We start from the raw sequence: 12,869 nt of genomic DNA, 5'->3' as shown, positions 1-12,869 counted from the left end.
GAGTTTGTTAATGTCTTCTTTTTTGAAGTCCGTTGTCCATAGGTTAAATCAAACCTCCATGACAACAGAGTGGGAGCTATGTAGGCCAGCCATTGGATCAAGATCAAATATTGAGGAAGAACTTCCATTCAAATTCCTGGTAAGAAGTATTAATTGCATATACTGAGGAGTATAACAGCTGCAAAGGTTATAATTATGAATGGCAATGGCAAGCTGCTACTAAGTCATCCCCTCAGTCAGCCGATATGAGAAAAATGATTTTTACATTACACATTAAAAGGCAACCTGTGTGTTTAACTCACAGACACACACTAACTAGCAACAAAAGTAGAGCAACTTCTTGTAACACACTTTAGAAGCAATCAACCCATCTGCCCTTGAGTAAACAGGCAAAATTTGTATCAGCCTACGAAGTTTGCTTGCACAAACTTGCATCTTCTCTATTAAGAAGGAGTGCTCTATCTCAGACACAGACAATTATTGGATATAAAAAAACCTGCAACACATTTTTGGTTATGTAAGATTAAACACTTTGGACTGAGGTCTCTCACCTCCATTACACACAAAGGTACTAATCACTAAATTAGTTTTATCTCCACATTCTCTCTATTACTACTTTTAAAACCTTTGGTGGATTCTCTGTGACTTGAAGTCTTTAAATCATGATGTGAGGACTTAAGTAACTCAGCCAAAGGTTATGGGTCTATTATAGGAGTGGATGGGTGAGGTTCTGTGGCTTGCAATGTGCAAGAGGTGAGACTAGATGATCATGATGGTCCATTCTGGCCTTAAAGTCTATGAGTCTAAAACTTCATCTCATGCCTTAGCTACTGCAACCTCTCCCCTTCTGGTCTTCTCCATACTCCCTTAGTGGTGTAGTGGGTAGAGCACTAGACTGGAACTCAGATCTCTGTACTATTCCCAGCTCTGCCACTGTCCTGCCAGTGGACCTTAGGCAAGTCATTTCCCCTCTTTGTGCCTCAGTGTCCTCATTTGCAAAATGGGGATAAGGATACTGATCCCTTCTTAAAGTGCTTTGACATCAATGAAGTATCGCTGTCACTTTGCTCTGCTTCCTCTGATTGCTAGGAGAGAAAGGGATAGCCCAAGTCTACTTAATTCCCCTAACATGGAAGCCATACAGTTGCTTGGGAGATCTCTCTTCTACTCTACCTCCTGTCTCCTCTCTCTCTCCCCCCACTAACTAACTATTGGATAGAAGGGAGCTATACTCTGGCTTTCAGGAGGGATTCCAGCAGCACCCTTTCTTCACACCACCAAACTATATGCTCAGTTTGTACTGCTCTGATCTACATTCCATACACTCTGCCTGAGGCACAGAAAAAGAGAGGAGTCCAAAGCCCAGACATTTACCCTACAAGAGCCACATGGAGAGCTGAATAAGGGCTCAAAAGCCACTGAATGGCACTGCTGGAAAGATAGATTATAACTTTTTGTTCACATATGGAACTATAGTCTAAACACATCAACTAAGGTTGACTGCTATCATATAGAAAGGGAAGCAATCTGACTGACACTAAGGAATGTTACATTTTCACCTGAATATATTCAGTTTTGCCCACTACTCCTCATTGAGCCAAATCTTAAGGCTACACAATCGTTCTTGCAGAGCTCTACCAAGCTATAGGGTATTTAAAACTAAAGATTGTAAAGCTATTCAGGGCAGAGACTGTGTCATGCTGTTGTAAAGTGCTTGCTGCGCTTTGTGCTAGAATTAAATTAAAAATAATAAGCTGTCAGTGACAAGGAAAAGAAAAAATCCAACTACAGCACCAAATGGTGCAAGTTTAAAACTGAAAGGAAGTCAGCAGCAATATTATTGTTTCTGTGGTATACAGAAAACTAAGCCAGCATATAATATATGTGGATTTCCTTTGAACCTGCAAAACCTTGGATATTATTCCATCCCCTACTCTCCCAAACTGGTCTTTCATACAATTATCTCTGCCTCCAATAAACCCAGCAGCTCAATAATTATTCAATTATTGTACAAAAGCACCATATTTTCCTAGGCACAATAAAAGCAACAAACTAGATACTTACAGACTCAATTTTGTCAGGATCAGATAGCAGCGCTGCTCCCATACCTCCCTGGGGAAATACATGCCAGTAGAATAAATTACACACTGAAAACATTAAAGAAACAACACATTTTTCATTACATAAGAAGTATCTTACCCATTGGCAATCTACAGCAAAATTAAATCCTCCCATATAAGAAAAATGTTTTGATGTAAGCGTGAATTACTATACAGTAATTAAAAGGTAAGGCACAGTTATTTACACATCATCTACTGGCTTGATTACAGAAGGCTTTTCATTTAAAAAGAATCCAAATTTGAAATGTATTAGGTAAAAGAGCATAGACGCACTTATTTGGTGAAATAAGAAAACATTTCTGCTAGAACGATGTAGCAAATGTCAGCAAATGAAGCAGCAGCAGTTGTTTTGTTTCTAGTTCTCTGAGGGACAGCCAAAAATTCCAAAATCTGTACCTAACCAGTGTAAGTGCTTTGTTTCTTCCTATTAGGGTGACAAATGTCATGCATATGTTGTCCCTAGCATAATTCTATTGGTTGATGAACTCTAAATGCCAATTATCCCAGTACAGTCTCCCACACTATATATCTACACAAAAGGAAGTGGCAGCTTAAAACTACTAATATTTAAAAAATATAACCTTCCCCTCCTCTAATTTGGATGCTTTTCCTCAATCATCGGCTCTATATACAAACAACCGCCCATTCACCTAGCTGCAAGTGTTAACATTATGTCTGTTAGGAAATTTTTAGATGGAACACTTTTCTTTCAGAAAAAGTAGATTAGTTGATATCAAAACCAGGAACACGTTGATTGCAGCAAAACTTTCATCAGAAACCAGGCAGGATTCTGGTTGTTTTCCTGCTGTCTTGCCTGCCCACTGCAACGAGCTACCAGGGAGCAAGCCAAAAAATTTCTTTTTTGCATCTCCTGAAAATGGATTTTTTCAGTGTTTCCTGCCTGCAAAATTTTAAATATTTTTATCCTTTCATTCTGATTAGAAAGATATGCACGTTTTAGGGGAAAAGACAGTTTTCTATCCAGTTCTAGCTAAAATACAGAAAAAAATACTGAGTAAAAGAAAATAATACTGAGATTATAATGCCATTATGTAACTCGATGCACCATAGCCTAAAATACCATGCCCAGAAAATACCATCTTCCTTCAAAAACATAACAGGAATGAGAGTGTGCGATAGGGCAGAGGCCAGAGACTGGTGATGAAAACAAAGACAGAAAAGATTAGGACTGCTTAGTTTACAGAAAAGATGAACAAAAGGAAACATGATACAGGCACACAAAATAATGTATAGTATAGAGAGGTTCTTATATATCCTCTCATAATAGAAGAGCAAGAGGACATTCAGTGAAACTAAAATTCAACAAGTTTAAAAATAAACAGGTACTTGTTTGCAGAATACATAATTTACTAGTGGACCTCACTGTCACATGGTGTAGTTGAAGCCAAGAGTTTAGCAGAATTCAAACAAAAGGATTAGACATTTATATAAATGAGACTATCCACAGCTACAGTAGGTAAAATACACTTTTAGAAGGGACATAAACGTTCATGCTTCAATGGATAAGCCAACAAGTAACTGAAAGAAGTTAAGAAGAAACTTTCCGTATGAAATGGTTATTCCATAGTTTTCCACTATAAGCTTTCTTTCCACAGTCTTTTGAATCATTGGATATCGACCACTGTCAGAGCCTACATAAGGGAAAAACTGAAGTATATAAGTTAAGGTGCCATATCTCAAAGGAACTCCTACATTTTTATGTTCCTTAATTCACCGATGACCACAGGGACCACAATTTTTGTGATGGGAAAAAGCACTATTCTTAATATCTCCTGCAGAAAGTGTCTTTGGTTCATCTACTATAAAACAGACCTATTGTACAATTGCCTTTCTTCCATCTCGTTAAGGTCATGTGACCTAGAATAAACATGTTTCCTTTTCAAACAGTGTCACAAAAAATGTTCGATTACTGGAAAACAATAGTCTACTTAGACATAAGCATCCTACTCCTGTTGCTTGAAAGACAGAAAAAGGAGCTCTGGCTGCACTGCAAAATAGAGCCTGTGCAATATCAAGGTAATAATACACATTACAGGGACATGTTTGACAACATAAGCCTTGGCATTTTTACTATTCCCTACTTTACTGGCAATACTTTCAAACCAGTGCAGGAATATTAGAAGGCCTGATTTCAAACGACTGTATAAGCCTATTCACAGGCCAGCCATAATAAAATACCGCAAAAACTTAATCTTTACCTAATGCTAAAAAATGCTTCATTGCAAACATAATTACTGTATGAGTGTGACACACTGTCTCAAAGCAGCACCCTGGAAACCCATATAAAACAAGGTTACATACCAGTAACAGATGTTCTTTGAGATGTGTTGCTTATGTCCATTCCACTATAGGTGTGTGCACGCCTCCGTGCAGTTACCCGGAACCGTTTCCCCTTAGCAGATCCCGTAGGGCAGGCTCCGGCGCCCCCTGGAGCTCCACGCACATGCCACGGTATATGAGGTGCTGCTGGCCCTACGCCCCCTCAGTCCCTTCTTTCTGCCAACTCCGGCAGCTGAGACAGGGGGTGGGTTGTGGAATGGACAAGAGCAACATGTCTTGAAGAACATCAGTTACTGGTAAGTAACCTTGTTTTCTTCTTCAAGTGCTTGCTCATGTCCATTCCACTATAGGTGACTAACAAACGATACCTTTGGAGGTGGGCCGGAGTTACCGGTGAGCTGCCCTCAGCACTGCTCTGCCGAATCCCGCATCCTCTCTCGTCTGCTGGACCATGGCGTAGTGGGACGTGAAGGTATGCACCGACGACCAGGTGGCAGCTTTGCAGATGTCCTGCACGGGCACTCTTTCCTGGAAGGCTATAGACGAGGCTTGAGCTCTGGTTGAATACACTGTGATGGTTCCTGGAAGTGGCACCCTCGCCTGCTCCTGGCAGAACTTGATGCATGATGTAATCCATGAGGAGATGCGCTAGGTGGAGACAGGTGAGCCTTTCATCCGGTCAGCCACGGCAACGAAGAGCTGCGTTGATTTCTGGAGCGGCTTTGTATGCTCAATGTAGAAGGCCAGGGCTCGTCTCAAGTCCAGCGAATGCCATCTCTCTTCTCGTCCAAACCGTGACGTTTGGGAAAAAACACGGGGAGAAAAATATCTTGATTACAATGAAATTGGGAAACCACCTTGGACAGGAAGGCTGGATGTGGCCCCAACTGCAACTTATCCTTATAGAATACTGTATAAGGGCGCTCCGAAGTCAAGACCCTAATCTCGGAGACCCTCCTGGCTGAGGTAATGGCCACCAAGAAGGCTACCTTCCACGAAAGCATGAGCAGAGGGCATGAAGCCATGGGTTCAAAGGAGGGCCCCATGAGTCTCAAGAGAACCAGATTGAGATCCCAGGGAGGGACCGGGTCACGGACCTGCAGATAAAGCCTCTCCACCCCCTTGAGGAACCTGACCGACATGGGATGGGAGAACAGCGATCTCACCTCTAGCGGCCAATGGAAGGCCAAAATGGCTGTCAGGTGAACCTTCAAGGAGGCCAGCGCCAGACCCTGGAGCTTTAGTTGGAGCAAGTACTCTAGGATCGCCTGTATAGGCAGGAGGCTGGGCGGAATACCCCAAGACTCCACCCAACAGGTAAACCGTCTCCACTTAGCCCGATACACGACCTGTGTGGAAGGCCTCCTGCTGCCAAGCAGGACTTGTTGGACCTGCACAGAGCAGGCTCTCTCTCCCTCCGTCAGCCACAGAGCCTCCAGGCCGTGAGGTGCAGGGAGTCCAGGTATGGGTGCAACAGGTGACCATGGTCCTGGGATAGAAGGTCGTGCCGCCTTGAGCTCCAGGGGTTGGGGCGATCAAAAGGTCCAGCAGCATGCTGAACCAGTGCTGTCTCGGCCAGGCTGGAGCAACGAGTACAACTTCCGCTCTGTCCCTCTTTATTTTCAGCAGGACCTTGAGCAGGAGTGGAATGGGTGGGAACGCGTACATGAGGGTGTCCGTCCAGTCGATGAGGAACATGTCGGATATCAACCCGGTCTCACGACCCCGGAGCGAGCAGAACCTCGGACACTTCGTATTCCAGGCCGACACGAACAGGTCCAGTTGGGGAATTCCTCACTTCCGGAAGATCATGGCCGCCACCTCTGGGTGTACTGACTAGTCGTGGTGGGGTAGAAATGACCTGCTGAAGCGATCCGCCTTGTCGTTCCTCACTACCAGGAGATGAAAGGCCATCAGGTGGAAATCGTGCCTCACTGCAAGGTCCCACAGACGGATAGCTTCCGCGCAGAGGGCTGAGGAGCGCGTCCCTGCCCCTCCCTCCCCCCCGTCTGTTTATGTAAAACATGGCTGTGGTGTTGTCCATCAGCACCTGCACTACTCTGCCTGTCAGGAATCAGAGGAACACCTTGCACACTAGGTGAATGGCCCTCAGCTCCTTCATGTTGATGTACAGGCGCCTCTCCTCCCCCAACCAGAGCCCCTGAGTGCCTAGGTTGGCGCTGATGTGGGCTCCCCATCCTACATCTGAAGCGTCGGAAATTAGGCTGACCAACGGGACCAGTTCCCTGAACGGAACACCCTTCATCACTGCCCTGGGAGTCTGCCACCAGTTTAGGGAGGCTAAGACGGGCGGGGGAACTGTGACCACCTGATCCAATGGGTGTCTGCCCGGAACATATACCGAGGCCAACCATGCCTGAAGCAGTCTGAGCCTCAGGCGAGCTAGTCTCACTAGGTACGTGCAGGCCACCATATGGCCTAACAGCTGTAGGCAGTGCCTGGCTGTTGTCGTGGGGCATCAGTGCAGCTGGGAGATGATAGACAATCACCTCGAAACGTGGCTGAGGCAGGAAGGCTCTGACCTGGGAAGCGCCCAGGGTAGTCCCAATGAATTCTATGCATTACACTGAGGTCAATGTGGACTTCTGTTCGTTTACGAGTAGCCCCAACCTGTGGCACAGAGAGCAAGTGAGGGTCACGCTGTCCTGCACTTGGACCTGGACCTGCCTCTGATCAGCCAATCGTCCAGGTAAGGAAAAATGTGCACACCTTTTCATCTCAGGTGGGCAGCCACTACCGCCATGCACTTCGTAAATACCCTGGAAGCTGAAGATAGGCCAAAGGGCAGGGCTGTAAACTGGTAGTGGGAGCCAGCCACTGTGAAACGGAGAAAACGCCTGTGGCTGGGGAGGATAGACACATGAAAGTATGTGTCCTTGAGAACGAGGGCAGCATACCAGTCTCCTGGATCCAGGGAAGGAATTATGGAAGCTACGGAGACCATGTGAAATCTGAGCCATTTGACATATTTATTTAGACGACGCAGGTCTAATATGGGTCTCAGACCTCCTCCCTTTGCCCTGCAGATGAGGAAGTATCGCAAATAGAACCCTTTTCCTCTTTTGCCTTGAGGACCATTTCCACCGCTCCCACACTGAGGAGGGTGTCCACCTCCTGTAAGAGGAGTTGCTCGTGAGAGGGATCCCTGAAGAAGGATGGAAGGGAAGGGTTGTTGGGGGGGAGGGTAGATGTAAACTGCAGAGCATAGCCCCCCGAGACTATCCCAAGGACCCAATGGTCTGAAGTGATCTTTGCCCATTCGGGGTTCAAGGGCCTTAACCTGTTTAGAAAAGAGCAGGGCGGATCCAGGAGAGCAGTCGGAGCGCCACACTCGGACGCACCGTCAAAATTGTCTCCTTTGACTGCCCAACCTCCTGGGGGGCCTCTGCTGGGGAGCTGAGGATGAGCTAGAGGGCTGATTTCTTCTTCTAAACCCCCATTTCTATCCCTATGCCTATAGGGTTGGAAAGGCCTGGGCTGAAGCTTGGTTGCTGCTGCACCTGGGGCCGTGACTGACGCCTGGAAAACTGGGGCATATACAGGCTCAGGGAGCGAAGCGTGGTCCTGGAGTCCTTCAGACCACGCAACTTCGCATCAGTCTGGTCTGAGAATAGGGCCGACCCATCAAAGGGGAGGTCCTGGATAGACTGTTGCACCTGCTGGGACAGGCCCGAGGAGTGCAGCCACAAGCACCTTTGCATACAGATGGCGAAACACCATCGGGAGTTCTACAGGTTGAAATTATATCTGCCCAGGAGGCCTGATGGTTGGCAATCCTAAACTGAAGGCTTGCCGTGGAATAAATCTTTCCCCCAAACAAGTCCATTTTCTGATTGTCCTTGTTCTTGGGAGTCGACCCTGGCTGTCCTTGCCTGTCTCGCTGGTTAGCCGTGTCTACTACCAGGGTTCCCGGGGTGGGGTGTGTGAACAAATACTCAAACCCCTCGGCTGGGACGTAATATTTCTTCTCGGCCACCTTTGACGTAGGGGCAACCGAGGAAGGGGTTTGTCACAGGGCCTTCACAATCTTAAGGACCCCTTCATGGACTAGGAGGGCCACTCGTGCTGGGGCAGCCGCCGCCAGCACATTAAAGAGGCAATCTGCGGCCTCTTTTAGCTCCTCCACCTACAGTCCCAGATTGGAGGTCACCCTCTTGAGCAGCTCCTGGTGCACCCTAAAATCCTCCAGTGGCGCAGAGTGATCCTGGGAGACTGTCTTGTCAGGCGAGGAGGAAGAGGACTGCAGAGGTGCAGCCTGCGGGTGTGCCCCCTCCTGGCAAAGGGTTGCACCTGCTGAGGTTCCCTCCAGGCAATCCGACTCCTCGTCCGAGGAGTGGTGCCGATGGGCTTTGTCCTGTGCCGGGGGCATGGACTGCACCCCCAATGATTTAATGGATTGGGGCCCCGGCCCCACCTGGATACCCCATGGAGTCCAATAAGGCCATTGTTGTGGCCATTGTCCCTGTGCCCAACTGTTACAAACAAGTCTCTTAAACAAGGGGAATAGTACCTGCTGTGAGCAAGGCTAGTTCCAGCAACTGTCACGGGCGGAAAGAAGGAACTGAGGGTGTGTAGGGCTGGCAGCACCTCATATACCGTGGCATGTGAGCAGGGCCCCAGAGGGCGCCAGTGCCGGTCCTATGAGATCTGCTAAGGGGAAAAAAGTTCCGGGTAACCGTGCACAGAGGCGTGTGCACACCTATAGTGGAATGGGCATGAGCAAGCACTCGAAGAAGAACTGTCATATAATTATTGTAAGTTTTGTACAAAAAATGCCTTGTGAGATATCATTTAAAAAGTCTTGATCTCTTGAACATAAATATGCTGTTGGATTGTATGTGCTATCGTATCTGAAGTTATGAAGTTTTGCTACTGAAACATGTTGTGAGGGTGGAAACACCTTAAAGATTGGCTGTGGGTATAACAATGGAGTATCCAGGCAGCATTAATGGCTCACCAGTACCCATCAATGAAAGAATCAGCTATCTCAGGAACTATTTACCATGAAGACTTCACAGAGAGCTTGTAGACAATGGGCACTGCTTGACCAATGGAAGTCGCACCCCCACATCATAGCATAGATCTTTCCAACAAGATGGAAGAAGTTATAAAAGGGGAAGTGACATCATCACTTGTCTTCACTCCCCCTACAACTCAACACCTGGAAACATGTCTGGAGAAAAAGACTTTGAACTGGGAAGGGGGTCCCCAGCTGGAGGACAGTCCCAGCCTGTGTAATGAAGATCTGTGACTTGTTTGTACTACCTATCAGGGACACTGCTTGATTTAAATCCTGTTTAGTTTGTAGAACTGCAAATTTACTTTTGTTTTTTAAATAACCAACTCTGATCTTTTATGCCTACCACATATAATCACTTAAAAACTATCTTTCTGTAATTAATACATCTGTTTTATATTTTATTTGTATTTTGTAAATATTATATATTTATTCATATATATTTTTATATATATTTAAATAAATATCCACACCAGCCAAAACTGTGTGTTTTGGTTGAAGCAATTGGGTAATCGGCTCAGGTTACAAAGGCTGGTGCATGTCCACTTTCCTTTGAAGAAGTGGTGAACTGGATAATGAGCTTACATTGGCCAGGCTTCTGACCAGTGCAAGATGGTACAGTTCTGGGGTGCAAGACTGAGTAGCTGGGGGAACTCGCCGGTGCCTCCCTATTGTTGGTTCATGAGTAGTATTTATGTAACTTAGTTGGGTGTGTCCCTGCCTGAGGAAATCTGTGTAAGTGCAGTACCTACCAGAGATTTGTAGCTTGCTAGCAGCATCAGCGTGAGAGGCAACCCAGGTAAACATTCATATAATCTAGGTAGGTGTGGGGCTTCACATGTTGTTAAGTGATAACAGCGCCTGGAGGGGTTTGCTGTTTGTCATGAGCAAGGCATTGTGAGAGAGAGCCCACACTGGAGAGTGAAGGGGGCACAGTGGTCCCACAGTTTCAGTTTCTCACAATGAGCTACCTTGGTCTGTAAGTCAGAGAGCAAGAAGCAGTTATACATTCTTGATGTTTTTACAATGAAGCTTTTAGACTGAAATAGTTAAGGGTTTTGTCAATATGGCTATATCTAAATGAACACTGATGGGCAGTTTAGGTCCAGATTTAACACTTAATTATTTAACACAATGCTTAATTATTACCTGCAAGGATGCTTTGTCTTTTCTGTCTGCAAGATGAAGCCTGAAAGCTACATCTCACAGCAGATTTATTATCTACGCCAACAGGAGGATGTAGTGTTTTAAGACTGCAACCAGACTCCCTCTCTGGAATGAAGTCATAAGTCATTTTGTGTGAGCTTCAGCTCTTTGCTATGACAACTGCTGCAACATTTTTGCATTTTCTTCTGTTTGTACACCTGACAAGAAAATGGAGCAACATGGCCCATTAAAAGCTCTATTTTTACTTCAGCTGGCTTAGAAATGCCAAAAATTATAGCTTGATTAATTTAATGCAATTTAACCGTAGACGATTTAGGATTATTTTAATGTTGCATGTGTAAGGGTTGGGTTTTGATTGTTCATTCCCATCATATGTCTTTAATACTAACCAGTTACACAAACTCAGGCTTGCAAAATGGTCATGAAAGTGTACCTGCCTAATTCTGAGCCACCCATCTTTACTATGCCAAGGAGGAAGATATACTACTCACCCATCAAGGAAGTTATTTGCCTCAAGAAAGTGAGAGGAAGGGGGAGTAAGGCTGATTTAACTAAAATTCTATTTTAAATGTAATAGCCAATATCGCAGGTCACAATTTACAGAATTCTTTTGTAATCAGTTATATGTATTTCTACATTTTTAAAAAGTTTAATTAACTTTATATTTCCTGTGCATATCATCACTAAAAATGAAAGAAATCACCAGTTAAGCAACATTAAATATCCACACCAGCCTCCTTTCAATTGGCCCCATGCTTCAAGTTAAGTATGTGAGCAGACTTGCAAAATACTTAAATTAAGCATATGCTTATGTATTTTGCTGGATTGGGGTCATAATATCCAAAGCACACAAGATTTGTCTACATGAAAATTTTCACTGTTTTAACGTAAAGTGAAACTGTAATTCTATTTAGTTATATCAGTGGAAGAGGCTATGGGGCTATTCTTATTTTGGTTTAAACCGGATTTATTTTGGTTTAGCTTAAATCAATTACCTAAAATCGACTGAAGCTGAACTGAAATAAGGATATTCATAGAGCCTTTTGCACTGGTTTCACTAAATTGATTTAAAATCTCACCCTAAGTTCAAACAGTGAAATATTTGTATATAGGCAAGAATTCAGACTCCTCACTTCCACAACAACCTTCCCTTTCCAACATACAAGAACCCAAATACACATATCCGTTTCCTCAAAATAATGCAAAACCTAAATATGTCCCCAGCAAAATTAAAATATCTTGCTGATATTCTTTGAACAACACTTTATATTTAAAAAGGATCTTACAATTACTATGCAACAGGCCAACACAGATTATGTAATTAAAAGTCTTCCACACTTATGAACGAGGGAGCCAAATTAAGGTTGCACAGGCAACCATACTTTTGCAATATCCTAACTTTAGATTGGCCTGAATTTTCCTGTACCATAGGAAATAAAATACTTTAAAAATTCAGTTTTTTAGAAAGGAAAATTGAAAAAAGCAAATTCCATCATGTGGAACTGTATCAGTCATCTCACATAGGTCATCAGCAGGGTTGGGACAGTGCAGAAAGAGCTCTATCACTTAAGCAGTTGGAGCAATTGGTAGCTTCATAGGAAGTTTTTATATGTGACCACCTACGAGAAGGGGTAGAGTCATGAACTTTGCCAATGTGCTTCCCAATTATCTGCTAAACAAGAGTAAATGTTGGCACTCTGGAATCCTGGGTTCAATTCTGAACGAGTGTATTTCAGAATTTATAGTCCTTCCAGCTCCTGTTCCCCACTCTGTTCATCCCATTTCCCCTTCTGCTCCAGTTTCACCTGCATTCAAGTAAGGCTAATTCTTCAACCTTCTCCATGCTGCCTGGACGGCAGCAGGAAAGCACTGACAGCACATTACAGAGCATCTGTGCCTTCAGATCTGGAGCCTGGGATCACAGCAGCCAGAAAGAGCACTGCAGAGAAAGTACTGCTCAAGCCCTGCAGATACAATGTTCACAAAATGTTGTTGCCAGCTTCTAACAAACCACTACTGAATATGTGCAAATGGTGATTTTCAGAGCTTTATAATTTGGCCAATTTGGGATGAATTATCTTGGAGACCTCAAGATAATCCCTGCCAAATTTTAAGTTCCTATTTTAAAGCTTCTCAACAAACTGGGTTGGGGTGTTGGGTTGGTTTTTTTTTTTTGGTAGGTTATTTATTTATTTTTTTTTAAACATAAGCAAAACACTTCTTCCTAACTATGTTTTTGGAAA

At 44.4% G+C, this 12,869-nt stretch overlaps 1 protein-coding gene across 4 annotated transcripts in view; it reads right to left on the bottom strand.

Annotated features, from left to right (window-relative positions):
- Positions 1-12,869, bottom strand: part of DUS2 (dihydrouridine synthase 2) — a 59,776-nt gene that overhangs the window by 22,463 nt on the left and 24,444 nt on the right. For all 4 annotated transcript variants that reach the window (XM_067549856.1, XM_067549870.1, XM_067549874.1 and 1 more), the window contains one exon: positions 2,065-2,108. In XM_067549856.1, the coding sequence (XP_067405957.1) occupies positions 2,065-2,108 (44 nt within the window). The remainder of the gene's footprint in view (positions 1-2,064; positions 2,109-12,869) is intronic.

Source organism: Emydura macquarii, unplaced genomic scaffold, assembly GCF_026122565.2.
Source record: "Emydura macquarii macquarii isolate MOO-44397 ecotype Brisbane River unplaced genomic scaffold, CSIRO-AGI_Emac_v2 contig_295, whole genome shotgun sequence".
In the NCBI taxonomy this organism is placed as follows: domain Eukaryota; kingdom Metazoa; phylum Chordata; order Testudines; family Chelidae; genus Emydura; species Emydura macquarii.
Note: the sequence above shows the minus strand (reverse complement) of the source record. Positions and strands in the feature narration are given on the sequence as shown.